Source organism: Geotrypetes seraphini, chromosome 1, assembly GCF_902459505.1.
Source record: "Geotrypetes seraphini chromosome 1, aGeoSer1.1, whole genome shotgun sequence".
Taxonomy (NCBI): domain Eukaryota; kingdom Metazoa; phylum Chordata; class Amphibia; order Gymnophiona; family Dermophiidae; genus Geotrypetes; species Geotrypetes seraphini.
The window spans coordinates 452,080,867-452,098,363 of NC_047084.1; the positions used below are offsets into that span (position 1 = coordinate 452,080,867).

General features: G+C 41.9%; 1 protein-coding gene across 4 annotated transcripts in view; it reads right to left on the reverse strand.

The window, feature by feature from the left end:
• IQSEC2 (IQ motif and Sec7 domain ArfGEF 2) overlaps window positions 1-17,497 on the reverse strand; it is a 529,618-nt gene that overhangs the window by 223,328 nt on the left and 288,793 nt on the right. The window contains exon 1 of one of the 4 annotated variants that reach the window (XM_033921405.1): window positions 792-961. The exons of the other annotated variants lie outside the window; for them this stretch is intronic. Coding sequence (XP_033777296.1) covers window positions 792-874 — 83 coding nt within the window. The 5' untranslated portion in view covers window positions 875-961. Of the gene's footprint in view, window positions 1-791; window positions 962-17,497 lie in introns of those variants that run through there. 4 annotated transcript variants of the gene reach the window in all.

Sequence of the window (17,497 nt, forward strand, 5' to 3'; positions counted from 1 at the left end):
TGTCTTCAGCTGAAGTATACTGCAACTCATAACAGTTTGAAAGCCCTACAACACCTTGCTCTAAGACATTCCGGTACGAATGGGAGTAGTTTGGATGTCATAGTAAGGTCAAACCATTAATCTCAGTTGGATTGAAATCTATGATAAGATAACTGTCAAACACAGCAAATAAATTTGTTTTCAGTGTCTGAAACAAGGAACATCTGACCTGGTAGGTTAAACTTTTCTTCTTTTGTGGGGAGGTTTTGGTAAAGAATTTCGGGGGGCAGGGAAAGAGGAAGTGAGGAAGAAGAAAGACACCGATGACAGTTTTGCAGCTACATTTATAGAGCAAGAGGATCAGAAAGGATGTTAAGATTAAGGGAATCTCCGAGATAACAGCTGCACAGAAGTCCAAGCATGCTCAGAAGAACCTTCTGGAATTTTCTAAGGTCTGAGAGAGAACTAGTCCATGGCTTCACCCATTTGTGTGACCGAGTCATCCTCTTGTCAATGGAGAATTGATGATCCTAGGATACTTTCATACTTGTTGGCGTCATAAACAGGAATAATATCTGTGCCAGAACAAGAATACCTATTGATCCCAAGACACCTGCACCTGATAGCATTATACCAGAAATAAGTAATGACCTTGGGAAACCTGTATACCATCAAACATAGATCTTTTCTAGTACTGCAGAAGGAAAGAATAAATGGAACTCAGCAGTCCTATTAGAACCGAGGCCATCAACAAGCAGGTTGTCTGAAATATAAGAGTGCTTTGAAAGATTGTATAAAAGTGAGAGCATTACCAGGTTTCCAGGCGCCGTATCAGAAGCCAGAGGAAGTAACAGCTGCATTGGAAGCTTGTGAAGAAGGACTGAGCCCCCACCATGCTGCCTCATCCATATGGATTTGTCTCCTGCTTCACACAGTGCCTCTTTCTCTGCGCTCGGGCTGTCACCCTGCTGCTCCGGTTCCACCACTCAACCCTGCCCTTCTCAGCTGGAGCCTGCCTGGCAGCTCTAGGGTTAGTTCTGTCAAGTTATCTACAGCCTCTCTCTTTAAGTGAGTTTCAGAAGTATGTAAATAAGGGCCAGGCCTGTCAGCTGATTATCTCAAGGCCCTACTCATTAACTCCTCAGCCCAGAAGGGCTTCAGCTATCCTCTGTGATTTTTCAGTGTGGAAAAATAAAACAGCAGGAGCAGAGATTCTCACACACACTCAAAATTGTACAAACAGCTTTCCAGCACACAACACTCCTGGGCCAGCCTCCTACTCCACACCATACAGCTTCAGGGTTAACCTTGTAGATGCACACACACTTTTACACTTCCTGCCTTTTTACAGGGATGAGTATAGCACAGCTTAGTAACCCTACTAACTGGTTAGTGCAGACATGCTATATGATTCTCTGTTCCTCTTTGCCTTTCACCTTGTCCTTACCATACACAAATACACACGATTTTATCACAGTCTTTTATAAAGTGCTAGTTCTGCAAACTCAGGCAGGCACAACTCTCTCCTGGGATCTGCAAAGCTTTGACAGCTAGTAAGAGAAGAGAGCCTAATGCATCTCTCACAATGATTCCTGGTAGCAGCAACCGGAGGGGGTGGTAGTGAAGCCCAGCACGATATGAAAAATCAAGGAAGAAAGCAGCATCAGGGAAACAACTAAATCCTATAAACAAAATCTGTCATATATAGGGAGTAATTTTCAGTAGTGGCTTAATTTATAGAGGCCCTTGTGATAAAAGCGCAGGAAGCTTTGCACACAGCTCAATGTGGCTTCTGCACACAGATTTGTATGCTACCTTGGGCAAATGTTCAAATAGGGTTCAAATATGTTCAAATAGGGTTTGCACATGAACTGTGTGAAAAGACTTAGGTAGTCAGTGCATAGCTCATTTAAAACCCTATGCTAATGAAGACATTGGGCCCAATATTAAAACTGCGGGCAGCTACCTCCCGTGATCCGTAACGAGGTTAGATATTCGATGCCAGGGCCGTATCCGGTCACTGGCTTTAAATATCTGCCAGCGTGGGTAGGAGAGGGCAAAGGGGGTGGGGTGGGTGAAGAGGCTTCAAAATAAACCCGTCAGGACATTTGGGAAAAAAAAACAACAAAAAAAACCCACACCATCAAATTGGGCAGGAAAAGTGAATTAAAAAAAAAAAATAAAAACGCGATTCGATAGGCTGAATCAAATTGAAAAATTTTTCTTTGAATCAGGCAGCACTAGTCGAGACTAGTATCGGAGGACTGGAGATGGGCGGATGTGGTCCCTTCTCCACAAAAGTAGAAGTAAGGAAGAAGTAGGGAACTACAGGCCAGTAAGTCTGACTTCTGTGATAAGTAAATTAAATGGAAACACTTAAAACAGAGAATAGTGGCTGTTTTTAGAATTCATTGGATTACAGGACCTGAGTTAACATGGATTCACTAGAGGCAGATCTTGTCAGACAAATCTGATCACTTCTGTAACTGGGTGACCAGAAAAATGGATATCAGTAGTACACTAGATATGGTGTATTTAGATTTTTGCAAAGCCTTTTACAGTGTTCCACACAGATATCTAATAAATAAACTGAGTGCCCTCAACCCCAAAGTGACAGACTGGGTTAGGAACTAGTTGAGTGGAAGGCGATAGAGGGTAGTGGTCAATGGAGATCGCTCTGAGGAAAGGGATGTTACCAGTGGTGTGCCTCAAGATTCAGTTTTTGGGCCTGTTCTGTTTAACATTTTTGTAAGTGATATTTCTGCAAGGGTGTCATGATACCAAATTCTGCAATAGAGTAGACATCCCTGATGCTATGAATAACATTGAAGAAGGACCCAGCGAAGCTTGAAGAATGGTCTGAAATTTGACAACTAAGATTTAATGCTAAGAAATGTAAGGTTATGCATTTGGGCTGAAAAAACCTGAGAGAATGGTACAGTTTAGGGGTTGAAAAACTTTTATGCACAAAAGAGGAGCAGGACTTGGGTGTGATAGTATATGATGATCTTAATTAAGGTGGCCAAACAGGTTGAAAAGGCAATGGCAAAAGCTAGAAGGATGCCAGGGAGAGGTATGTCCAGTAGGAAAAAGGAGGTATTGATGCCCATGTATAAGACTCTGGTGAGACCTCATTATTGTATACTGTTCTGGAGACTGCACCTTCAAAAAGATATAAACAGGATGGAGTCGATCCAGAGGAAGGCTACTAAAATGGTTGGTGATCATCATAATACTTAAAGATCTCAATCTGTATACTTTGGAGGAAAGGTAGGGAAAGGCAAGATATAATAATGTTTAAATACCTATCTGGCATAAATGCGCATGAGGCAAATCTTTCATTTGAAAGGAAGCTCTGGAATGAGAGGGCATAGGATGAAGTTAAGAGGTGATAAGCTCAGGAGTAATCTAAGGAAATACTTTTTTTTACAGAAAGGGTGGTAGATATGTGGAATAGTCTCCCGGTAGAGGTGGTAGAGAGAAAGTGTAGAATAGGCATATGGGATCTCTTAGGGAGAGGAGGAAATTATGGATGGGTAGACTGGATAGGCCATTTGGACTTTATCTGCCATCATTTTTCTATATTGGAGACCTAGTATATGCAAATTTATTTCACATACATTCATTGCAGGTATTCTAAAAGCCCAACTGGCTGTGGAGTCAGGAGCACAGTTTTGGGAAATACAGTGTTCCCCCTGTCATTTGCGGTCGGCGGTTCACGGTCCCGGTCATTCGCGGTATTTTCCGATCGCAAACCGCTGACCAGGAGAGGACATCTGGAGAGGCAGGAGAGAGCAGCCGGAGTGCCAGTGAGTGAAGGAAATCACTCACTATATGCTCCGACCGCCTCTTCCTGCGCTAAACTCAGGCCTTACCAATCAGGGCTGCTTTGACATGCAACTGCTGATTGGTAAGGCCTGACTTTAATGCAGGAAGAGGCGGTCGGAGCATGCAGCAAGTGATTTCCTTCACTCGCCAGTGCTTTGGCTTCTCTCTCCTGCCTCTACCGCTGTCCTTTCCAGTCTCCCCTATGAAAAAACGTATTCGCGTTTTTTTAAGATTCGCGGGAGTTCCTGGAATGGAACCCCTGTGAATATCAGTTGAGTACTGTATGTCCAACACAAAGTTACAATGTCTTCTGGTCAACAAAACAAACTTTTCCTCTGTTCCTAACCAGAAATCAATGTAATGCCTATGGTGAACAGCCCTTAACATATTAACTCATTCTCTTGTGATTACACAAATCGCCTACTGTAATGCACTTTACCACAGTTGTAACATGCAAAGATTTACAGTTCTTACAGATTATTCAAAACACAGCAGTTAAACTCATATGGGAGCTCGCAAATCTGATCACATGACACCCCTACTCAAATCAGCACATTGGATCCCTATAATTCCTTGTCTTACATATAAAATACTATTTTTAGTCTTTAAAAATTGTCAATCCCTCGTCCCTTTATATCTTGACCATTTACTTATTCCATGTGTATCTTCCTGCACTTTATGTTCTTCTCAACAAAATGTACTGGTTATACCCAACACACGCTATATAACCTATGATACCACGAGACACTATTTTTTTCTGTTACGGCACCATCTCTTTGGAATACCCTTCCATCACAATTATGTCTAGAGATGTTCCTGAATAATTTAAGGCTTGGCTTATAATATTTCTATTCAATGTACTTTCACTGCCTCCAAGACTTTCTCCAAAGTAGGAGCTCCTCCAATGATATGCGTTGATAGTTCCCACCATTCCTTCTGTATTAAAACTATCTTATCAATTATTGTATTTCCATCCCCCTACTTATTTTCCCTATTATGTACACCGCATAGAAATATTATAAGCAATAGTATCAAATTTTAAATAAACCTGACACCTATTCTCTATTTCTCTTATTGCCTTATTTTAGAATTATATTGTAAACCACTTAGACATTTTTAAAATAGGTGGCATATAAAGCTATAAATAAACTTGAAATGTGATAATGTTTACAGTTAACAGTTTAATTAAGATTTCTATACAGTCACTCACTGACATGCAGAACATAGCGATGTTCAATATTTAACGTAAAACATTTTTTATTGATTTTCAATACAAACAAAAGCCAACAATGACAATGGTAAACCAAGTACAAACTAGTACAATATTACAAAAACACCTGAAATAACCTCCCTCTCTACCCTCCCATCCACCCCCGAGAATAACTTCAAAAGTACTTGTAACTCAGAGGATTTGGACTCTGATAGTTCTCTGAGAAAATCAACACCCGACCCCCCACCCCCATTCCTCCCTACCAAATATGGAAAACAACTGTCATGGTGAACAAAAGAAGAAAAAAAGAAAGGGGGAGAGAAAGAGTAAAAGAAGAAGAGTTCAACTCGCACCTCTGTCGTCCCATGCCCCCACCCAACAAGGTTATAAAGTTTAAAATGCTACTTCGAGCTCTTGGGGACAATGACTGAATACAGGGATCACATATGCTCAGAAATTAGTTCAATATTTATATCCAAAGAAGGACAAGAATGCCAATAAAAACAGGACAGATGTCAATCATGCTACAGAGGTTGGGGAAGGAAAAAAAGCAAAGTAAACTAAACTAAACCTTAAGTATATATACCGCATCCTCTCCATAATTATAGAGCTCGGCACGGTTTACAAGAGCTTAATATAAGGAAGAAACAGCATAATGGGGTTGGAGGTTGAGTATAGGGGGGAAGAGAGCATTACATTTTTATGAATAGCCTAGTTTTCAGGTGCTTTTGGGATAGTTGGAAGGAGCCCAGATTCTGTAGTGGGGCAGTAAGGTTATTCCAAAGTCCTGTGACTCTGAAGAAGAGAGATTTCCCTAATTTTCCCACATAGAGGATACCTTTTAGGGAGGCGAAGGATAGTTTAAGTTTTTGGGTGGACCTGATGGTATCAGGACTCAAGGAGTTCCAAGATAGTGGAATTAGGGGAGGGAGGATGCCGTGTAGGATCTTAAAAGCTAGGCAGGCGCATTTAAAATGAACCCTGGAAATTACTGAAAGCAAGTGAAGTTTGGACAGAAGTGGGGAAACATGATCAAATTTGCTTTTTGCGAAGATCAGCTTGGCCGCAGTGTTCTGAATTCGCTGGTGTCTTTGAAGACTTTTTTTTGGTTAGACTTAAATAGATGGAGTTACGGTAGTCTAGTCTGGAGAGGATGATACGATTGTACAAGGACGGCAAAATGTTGGTGGAAGCAGGCAATAATGAAATTACTGGGGTAAAGGAAAAGGAGAGGCTGGGAGAGGGGAAGGGAAGAAGAAGAGAAGAGGGGTAGGAGGCAAATTACAGTTGCTGCTCAGAGAGGGAAATTAAGGGAGGTAAAGGGGAGGGTTTATGGAGGATTGCTACTGCTGGGTTTGGTGGATGGCAACATAAGTTGTATTAGGTATAAGCCTGGTTAAAAAGCCAGGTTTTGAGCTCTGCCTTGACATTTTTAAAAAGATAGCTCACTGCAAAGAGAGTTGTTTCAGGTTGTCAGAGCAAGGAAGTAAAATGCACTATTTCTAGTGGATTCAAGTTGGGCAATCCTAGATCACTGAACAGTGTTGAGATCAATGCAATAACTGTGGTGAATAAAATATTGGATTGTTGCGATCAGTGCAATAATTATGCTAAACAAAATAACAGAACGTTGACTGAGGTTTCCACTTGACCCAAGTCATCTCTGAGAGGCTGATCCATGACTTAATTTTACCCCATTGGATATCTAGCAGAGTCTAATAATGCAATGGAGGCAAAACCCAACCTGGATCAGCTTCTCACCTGAGTCAGATGCAACCCTCATCCTTGCGACATCAGCCCATGTTTTTATTTAAACTAAACTTTAAGCTTATATACCGCATCTTCTCTATAAATAGAGCGACACGGTTTTATTTATTTGGTTTTACACAGAGTTAAACAGTGTGATGCTATCAAGTGTACAACAGCATGCTTTATTTGCATGACCCAGGAGTTTACCTTAAAGTATCTGTACTGAGTCATCCATAATATGCCAAGCTTTTCTCTCTGGATATGATTTATGCTGTATTCCTTTAAAATTACAAGCTTCTTTGATATTCCCTAACCGCATATTCCTAAAAAGGTGCCTAGAATTGCAGAAAAAGTGAGGTTGGAAAGCTGCTGGCTATACTCTTTTCCTCTATCTAGGAACTACTGTACCTCAATTATCCCAGAGAAATCCTACTGCTGCTCCTTGGCACTTGGGTAAATTTAAACCTCCAGTTTCTCAGGTACAAAATCAGATTGTGAGACCTCCTGAGATAAGAAAATCTCTCAACATAAGTCCCCTTGAGCTACCCCTTGACTCTTCGATTTAGTTCATGCCCTTCTAATCTAATCTAAGCAGTAATCTTATATTTCAATTCAGATTCAAAGCCGGATTACAACAAGAAAAACCCTACATTAAGGGAAGCATATGTGGTTCGAAGGGATTTAGGAGTTGAAAGCACTCTTGAAGAGGTGGGCTTTTAACTGGGCCTTGAACACTGCCAGAGATGGAGCCCAGCGTAGGGATTCGGGCAGCTTGTTCCAAGTATACTGTAGAAGGGACGGAGTATGGAGTTGACAGTTGAAGAGAAGGGCACAGATAGAAGGGACTTACCTGCTAAACGGAGCTCACAGGAGGGGGAACAAAGGGGAGATAAGTGAAGAGAGCTAGTGAGGGGTAGCTGAGTGAGAGCATTTGTAGGTCAAAAAGAGGAGTTTGAATTGTATTCAGAAATGGATGTGAAACTAATGAAGTGACTTTAGGAGAGGGGTAACGCGAGTATAATGTCTCTCTCGGAATATGAGCCGTGCAACCGAATTCTGGATGGATTGGGGGGGAGTGAGATGGCTAAGCGGAAGGCCTGAGAGTAGCGAGTTGGCAGTAGTCTAAGCGCAAGGTGATGAGTGTTTTGGTAGTGTGCTCAGAGAGGAAGGGTTGGATTTTGGTAATATTATAGAGGAAGAAGCGGCAGGTTTTTGCAATATGTTGTATCTGGGCAGTGAAGGAGAGAGAGGAGTCAACGATAATATTACAAGCAGACAAAACAGGAAGGATGAGAATGTTGTCCACAGAGACGGAGAATGAGGGAAGCAGTTCTCAAAGCATTAGTTTATACCTCCACTACTGAAAAGGTATACCCCCCTTTTACAGCCGGCCACGGTAGTAACAGCTCCAATGCTCATAGAATTCCTATGAGTGTCGGAGCTATTACTGCTGTGGCCGGCACTAAAAACTGCACTATGGTTTTGTGTAATGGGGGGGGGGGGAAGATAACCTACATTTTAAAAATAGATGTATGCCCAGTATGCTCTTAACAGTAAACATCCTGTAACTGTTCTCTTGTTAATATCTTGAACCTTACTGTAATCACCCCAGTACCCGCTCACTTTGTACTATCCTGTATCTTATTGTAAACATCCTGTAACTGTTCTCTTGTTAATATCTTGTACCTTATTGTAAACAACCCAGTACCCTGTACCTCATTGTAAACATACTGTAACTGTTTTTCGTGTTAATATCCTGTACCTATTGTAATCACCCCAGTACCTACTCATTTTATATTATCCTGTATCCTACTGTTAACACTGTACTCTCTCTAGACACGACTTCACTGTAAACCTCTTCGAACTTAGGGTATAGTGGTATATAAGAAATAAAATTATTATTATTATTAACTACTAGGTATAGCCAAGATTTGCAAATTACCTGGTTACAAAAAATGGTAAAATTTTATTCTGAAACATATGTTCCCTCGCATGTCACACATTTCCCATGATGCAACAACCCTCATTCCATTAGTACTGCAGGAGTACAGATAGTCTTTAATGACACCCTCAGATAGCAATGGGAATCTTGTACCCCTCCATACTACCAAGTCTCCTCCATGCTTCCTCTGTCCATGGATGGAGAACCTTCCCCAGTGCTAAACATTCTTGAACCACACCAGTGCCTGTAGGCTCTGGCTGACACTTGACCACATGCCATGGAAGGTAATGTCTCTGCCATCATGCACTTCCTGGAAATGTTTGTAATGTGCTCCAGAACAGACCCTTGACTTTATTTTTGGGGCAGAATTTACTGTGTCCAGAAGGAACAAGGCGTAAAACTGGAGTTCAGAGTCTATGGTAATGCAGCAGAAAGGACAGGTATCAGATTGGCATAATGTTTTTTTTATCTGTTATTTCAGCCTGTGTTTCTGCCACTATGAATCTGTTAATTGACAAGAATATGTATGTCCCTTCTACCAAGAGCTTATGATCCTATATGGGGGTGGGGTGGAAATCAAGATCTTGTTGTACCCCGTACCTATGCCCTCTCACACTTACCCCTGTCTCTGCCTGCTGAATTCAGGTCCTTCCCTTGGAAGGTGATGAGTCCTGTGGTGGCAGTGGCAGGCGTATTAACTTGCTGGAATCACTTCTTCAATGTTTGGAAGGCATTATTCTCCTAATATGCCGGCTGAAAACTCTGATGAGTGAGACACAGTCGCTTCAGAACACCTCTCTCTCATACCCACACAGTCACTTCCTCTCCTGCTAACCACTTGCCACTTCTGTAGCCGACTCCTCCCAGCCACACACATGTCCCAAGCATCTATCCTCCAATAAGACAGAGGATCCCTGTTTGGGAAATGGTGACACACCTGGCTGTCACATTTCTCATTTCTATAATTAGCCAGTCTGATGTGACATTTGAACCTTTAATTGTTCTGACTCCCAGGCAAATTTTTTTTTTTTAATTTCAGGCTGATATTGTACACAAAGAAAAAGGCACCTACAGAAGCAAACAGACTTGTCTTAGTTGATGTGAAACATTAATTTGCACCATCAGGGTACACAGCAATATACAATCACAGAGCAGTGATTATCCTTATAACGAAACGTATTATTGGCATTCACAGAGCTGTACTATTGCAAAGCCATGACCCTTCTGTACTATTGATCAATGTGCTTATTCTACTCCAGGACAGGGTGTCCAGTCCCTTTTTCTCCCTTTTCCAACTTGCAACCCTCTCCACTTATTTGCACCAACTTCTCATGACATTTACTGATTGATTTTCCTTAAGGTCTTTTCTTGGAATTTGATCATAAACCTGATCGTTAACTAAATGTAAAATACAAATTAAAATTCCTTATTTTCTCGTCCTATAAATACTAAAAATATGCATGTTTGTAGAACAGGGGCTCTTAACTCAGAACACGGGACACAGCCAGCCAGTCAGGTTTTCAGGATACCCACAATGAATAGGCACAAATAAGTTTACATGCACTACCTCCACTGTATGCAAATTCATTGTGGATATCCTGAAAACCTGACTGCCTGAGTATGTCCTGAGGACTGGGTTGAAAACTCCTGTTGCAAACATATATACCAAACAAGGCCAAAAAACTGTACCAAAAATATATAAATGGATACCAATATATGTATCAATACAAATATGAAAAATTGGTATCTAACATGAAAATCACTCTTGGAATGTCCCTGGGGATAGTGCACATGTGTATAAGAGTGTAAATACACCCTAACTCAAATGAAATTTGAGTAGTTTTGTTTCATGTGTGGATTTTTTAATATTTTTGTAGGTTTCAAAGGGACAATGTGATGTACGAGGCTGGGTTTATTTAGATTTATTTCTAAGTGTTTATCACTGCATAAACTCCGCCTGGGGCCAATGGTTGAAATAAGGGCATCGGGCCCGTACTGATTGATCCCTTTGATCCATTTAATCTAATTAAGGTCTTTTCATTTGAGTTAGGGTGTATTTACACTCTTATACACATGTGCACTATCCCCAGGGACATTCCAAGAGTGATTTTCATGTTAGATACCAATTTTTCATATTTGCAAACATATATAGCCATATTGAGGGAAACTAATCTTCAGCCACTCAGGCTCTGACTCTATAGCAGGGGTCTCAAAGTCCCTCCTTGAGGGCCGCAATCCAGTTGGGTTTTCAGGATTTCCCCAATGAATATGCATGAGATCTATGTGCATGCACTGCTTTCAATGCATATTCATTGGGGAAATTCTGAAAATCTGACTGGATTGCGGCCCTCAAGGAGGGACTTTGAGATCCCTGCTCTATAGTATAAAATGCACCTAAAAAGTTAGGTACCTAGATTGGCATGCCTAATCAATCTAGGCACCTAAAGTAACCCCCCCTTTTACAAAACCACGCAAGAGGTTTTTAGCGCCAGCTGTTACGCTGAATGCTCTGCGCTGCTCAGACAATCATAGAGGTCCTATGAGCGTCAGAGCAGTGCAGAGCATTTAGTGCACCAGCCGATGCTAAAAACCTCTTGTGCGGTTTTGTAAAAGAGGGATACATTATTTTTAAAAGCTTCATAAACGCCGATAACCAACAATTAGCACTTTATAAGGGGCTTAAATTAAAATTAATTGGGTGGCAGACACCTACCACTTTTGGGCAGGCGCCTACCAGAAAGTAGGCATGATTAGGGGCAGATCGTGGGTGAATAATGGGCATGTTTTGCGTGTAGATGCTTGAAGTGGACTTCAGCGCCGGTATCAAGAAAACCCTGGTATAAATAGGATGTGCCTAAGTTCACTTTAGGTGCACGTCTATAAATGGTGCTTAACTTAAGATTCACAAGCACTACATTTCTCAACAACTATGTTTTAGGTGCCATTTATAAGAATCAGGGCCTCGGTGTTCATCAGTATTCACAGGTATACAGAGTTTAAAAGATAGTCCCCCCCCCAACCCAGTCAAAAAGAGCAAGACAAAGCAGAGAAAAAGGAACTGAATGCAGACAGTGCAGCTGCACTATCACAAAACAGTAGAGTTGTCCTGTTCCAAGGATGAGACTTTTTGACCAGTCCTGGTTTTAAACTTCTATCCTGGACCAAGTGTGGTATTTGCCGTATCTGATTCTACCCACTGAAACTGGTGCAGCAAATCCCATAAATCCCAATGCATCAGTATAGGGTTGTCAGAAATCCAGGTCTGATACACAGTCTCCCTCCTGGAACTTGGCTGCTGTGAAACAGTAATTGTTACTCACTGTTAGCACTGTGCAGTCAGTCACATCCCTGCTTCTAGCTTTCTGATCCACATTCACTGCTGCTTCTGCTATGGTGTGTCCACGGAGAACCTACGTTACAGGTAAGTAACTACACTTTCTCTTAGGACAAGCAGGATGAGTCAGCCACATATGGGTGACTCCCTAGCCGAGGGATGTACCGACTGGACCTGCGCCTTAGCGCTTTGTGCATCCCTCGCCTGGCTGTGGAGGCCGAGCCGGGCAGGGTAATCAGGCAAAGCAGGTGAAGTTGTGGAAACAAGGTTTTAGATAAAGTGCTGTGTTAACTGAGCAATAATACTCACAGAACAGTGAACTGGTCAATGACAATCAATGAACAGTGAGAGACCAACTGGTCAACAGTGACAATTCGTACTTGCATGTGAGAATGTGTGGCTGACTATCCTGCTGTCCACAGAGAACCTACGTTACAGGTAAGTAACTACACTTTGTTACTCACTGCTAGCACTGTGCAGTCAGTCACATCCCTGCTTCTGGCTTTCTGATCCACATTCACTGCTGCTTCTGCTATGGTGTGTGCAGGTAGTTTCTGGGCTGAATGATCACTTGTGTGTGTGTGCACACACCCCTGAGCAGAATGCTGCTGGTACAGCATTCCACCTACACCTGAATCAGACATGCAGGAAGTGTGCCGTGAAACGTGCCTAGCCCGGACAATAAAGGTGCTACCTGCTTTCCAACCGGAAGAATTACTTAGAACCCCCGAAAGCACCAAAGTATAAGAATTCAAAATAAATACAATAAACCCTCCAGTCTCAAAGGCACCAGAAGTGTTGCGTAATAAGATTTCATTATAACATGAAAACAAAGCTGCAGTTATTTTCAGAACCTACAGCAGGGATGTCAAACTCAATCACATTAAGGGGCTGAAATCCAAAACACAGGCTAAGTCGCGGGCCAGACCCCGCCCAATCTCCATCCCAGACCCCACCCCCATAATACTAATTATAACACCATTTTTTTCCATTCATTGAAAAAATTCTGTAAGGACTGATAACTGATTTTATTTTATGGCCCTTTTAACATACACATACACATCCAGGATGGGGGGGATTTGCATTGCAATCTTTGTTTTTTATATATATCTTTATTCATTTTGAAGCCAAAAATAAGTGCAACAATATTATACAATCATATTACACTATAATAGCACCTAAATTCAATCAAAATTGTAATCCATGTCAAATACATATATCACCCCCCTCATCTTCAAATTCAAAAATTGCACTCATATTAAAAATATAAGAACATAAGAACATAAGCAATGCCTCTCCTGGGTCAGACCTGAGGTCCATCATGCCCAGAAGTCCGCTCACGCGGCGGCCCAACAGGTCCAGGACCTGTGCAGTAATCCTCTATTTATACCCTTCTATCCCCTTTTCCAGCAGGAAATTGTCCAATCCTTTCTTAAACCCCAGTACTGTACTCTGCCCTATTACGCCCTCTGGAAGCGCATTCCAGTTGTCCACCACTCGTTGGGTAAAGAAGAACTTCCTAGCATTCGTTTTGAATCTGTCCCCTTTCAACTTTTCCGAGTGCCCTCTTGTTTTTATTTTTAGAAAGTTTGAAGAATCTGTCCCTCTCTACTCTCTCTCTATGCCCTTCATGACCTTATAAGTCTCTATCATATCCCCTCTAAGTCTCCTCTTCTCCAGGGAAAAGAGACCCAGTTTCTCCAATCTCTCAGCGTATGAAAGGTTTTCCATCCCTTTTATCAGACGTGTCGCTCTCCTCTGAACCCTCTCGAGTAACGCCATATCCTTCTTAAGGTACGGCGACCAATATTGGACGCAGTATTCCAGATGCGGGCGCACCATCGCCCGATACAACGGCAGGATAACTTCTTTTGTCCTGTTTGTAATACCCTTCTTGATTATACCTAGCATTCTATTTGCTTTCTTAGCGGCCGCTGCGCAGTGCCGTCGGCTTCATTGTCATGTCCACCATTACCCCCAAGTCCCTTTCTTGGGTGCTCTCATTCAATAACATCCCTCCCATCGTATAGTTGTACCTTGGGTTTCTGCTTCCCACATGCAATACTTTACATTTCTCAACGTTGAACTTCATCTGCCATCTCGCCGCCCATTCCCCCAGTTTGTTCAAGTCCCTTTGCAATTCTTCGCATTCCTCTTTAGTTCCAGCTTCACTAAATATTTTTGTATCGTCCGCAAATTTTATTATCTCACACTTCGTCCCTGTTTCTAGATCATTTATGAATATATTAAATAGCAGCGGCCCGAGCACCGAGCCCTGTGGAACACCACTCGTAACCCTCATCCAGTCCGAGTAGTGGCCCTTCACTCCTACCCTCTGTTTCCTACCTGCCAACCAGTTTCTGATCCATCTATGTACGTCTCCATCCACCCCATGATTCTTCAGTTTCCGGAGTAGACGTTCGTGAGGCACCTTGTCAAAGGCTTTTTGGAAATCAAGGTATATGATGTCTATGGGGTCTCCCCTGTCCATCCTTTTATTAATTCCTTCAAAGAAGTGCAATAAGTTAGTTAGGCACGATCTCCCCCTGCAGAAACCATGTTGGCTTGTTTTCAGAAGTTCGTTTCTATCCAAATGTTCATCGATGTTTTATTTTATCAGTGCTTCCGCCATTTTCCCCGGAACCGAGGTCAGACTCACCGGTCTGTAGTTTCCCGGGTCACCTCTTGATCCCTTTTTAAAGATGGGCGTGACGTTGGCTATCTTCCAATCCTCCGGGATCATGCCTGTTTTCAAGGATAGGTTGCAAATTTGCTGCAGTAACATAGTAACATAGTAGATGACGGCAGATAAAGACCCGAATGGTCCATCCAGTCTGCCCAACCTGATTCAATTTAAAAATTTTTTTTTTTTTTTTTTTTTTCTTCTTAGCTATTTCTGGGCGAGAATCCAAAGCTTTACCCGGTACTGTGCTTGGGTTCCAACTGCCGAAATCTCTGTTAAGACTTACTCCAGCCCATCTACACCCTCCCAGCCATTTAAGCCCTCCCCTGCCCATCCTCCTCCAAACGGCCATACACAGACACAGACCGTACAAGTCTGCCCAGTAACTGGCCTAGTTCAATCTTTAATATTATTTTCTGATTCTAAATCTTCTGTGTTCATCCCACGCTTCTTTGAACTCAGTCACAGTTTTACTCTCCACCACCTCTCTCGGGAGCGCATTCCAGGCATCCACCACCCTCTCCGTAAAGTAGAATTTCCTAACATTGCCCCTGAATCTACCACCCCTCAACCTCAAATTATGTCCTCTGGTTTTACCATTTTCCTTTCTCTGGAAAAGATTTTGTTCTACGTTAATACCCTTTAAGTATTTGAACGTCTGAATCATATCTCCCCTGTCTCTCCTTTCCTCTAGGGTATACATATTCAGGGCTTCCAGTCTCTCCTCATATGTCTTCTGGTGCAAGCCTCCTATCATTTTCGTCGCCCTCCTCTGGACCGCCTCAAGTCTTCTTACGTCTTTCGCCAGATACGGTCTCCAAAACTGAACACAATACTCCAAGTGGGGCCTCACCAATGACCTGTACAGGGGCATCAACACCTTCTTTCTTCTACTGACTACGCCTCTCTTTATACAGCCCAGAATCCTTCTGGCAGCAGCCACTGCCTTGTCACACTGTTTTTTCGCCTTTAGATCTTCGGACACTATCACCCCAAGGTCCCTCTCCCCATCCGTGCCTATCAGCTTCTCTCCTCCCAGCATATACGGTTCCTTCCTATTATTAATCCCCAAATGCATTACTCTGCAGTAGTTCAGCTATATTTTCCAGCCGCCCCTCCCCCCCCACTCACCCACCCTGGACGTGCATGATCAAGGGGCAAAATCAACAACAATCACTCTTTGCAAAATTTTGTCAATGGCTCCCAAATATCCAGAAACTTCTTATAATGTTCCTGTTGTATAGCCATAATACGTTCCATTTTAAAGATGTGACACAGAGACTCCCACCAAAAGGTATAGTTTAACCGATCCCAATTTTTCCAATTCCTTAAAATAAGTTGTATAGCAACCCATGTCATAATAAAGAGAAGTTTGTTATTGTGAGATGATATTTGACTTTTAGCTCTCATTAAAGTGCCAAATAGCACAGTGTCGTATGTTAGTGCCACTGGATTTTCCTGTACTTTGTTCACCTGATCACAAATGGATCTCCAAAACTGAAGTATCAAAGGACAATAGTATAATAGATGATCTATCGTCCCAGGTCCAAAATGTTCTATGTAATAAGAAAAACCAAATTTGTCTCATAGATGCAGACACCGTACATCTCATCCTCCAAGTCCAGATTCGTGGCCATTGACACACAGTAATCTGATGCTTTATCTCAATGCTCCAAATGTCACGAAGACCAGTTTTTGGTTTCTTATTCAAAAATTCAGATATTAATTTATACCACTGAGCGGCCTAGTGTCCCAGGAAATCTGTCTAGAAGCACAGGATTGGTAAACTATACTGATTTTTAAGATTTTTCCAATCAGGGAACCCCTCCTGAATGGCCTGCTTCAACTGCAACCACCTATAACTTTGAGTTTTAGCAATACCAAATGTTTGTTGCAATTGTGAAAAATCAAGCAGCTTGCCTTCAGAAATTACATCATCTAGAGTACGTATACCCGCCTTCATCCAGTGCTTCCAGATAATCTTAAACCTAGCAATTTGAATTTTGGAGTTCAGCCAAAGGGACTGACAGGTGGATTTATGAATTGGAATAGATCAGTGGTCTCAAACTCAAACCCTTAGTGGGGCCACATTTTGGATTTGTAGGTACTTGGAGGGCCGCAGAAAAAATAGTTAATGACAATTTTGCATAAGGTAAAACTCTTTATAGTTTATAAATCTTTCCTTTAACTGTTAAAGGAAAGATTTAAACTATAAAGAGTTTTACCTCATGCAATGTTGTCATTTCTTTAATAAGACATTAACTATTTTTTCTGCAGCCCTCACATTTAAAGTTTAATATCTTTCCTTTCTCAAAACTGACACATTTCAATCACTATATTGAAAATAAAATCATTTTCCCTACCTTTGTTGTCTGGTGACTTTATTTTTCTGTGCATTTAACTATGTTTCCAGGGCCTTCTTGTCCTTTGACTGTTTTTCTCTCCGTCTTCACTTTCTGCCTTGCATCCATCTTTGGCATTAACTTAATATTCAATTTTTCTGCTTTCTTTTCAAAATCTACGTTTCCATGTCTTACCTTCCCTTCTATCTCTCTCTTCTCCCGTCCCTATTTCCATGGTCTGACATCTCTTTCTTTCCTTTCTCTCCCTCCCTCCCTCCTTCCTTTCCCCTGGTCTGGCATCTGTCTCCTTCCCCCCCAACTTTTTATTTTTCACCCTGCCCCCTTCTTTCTTTCTCTCTCTCTCCGTGCCCCCTTTCTTTCTTTTTTTCTTTCTCCATGCCCGCCCTTTCTTTTTGTCTTTCTCTCTCCA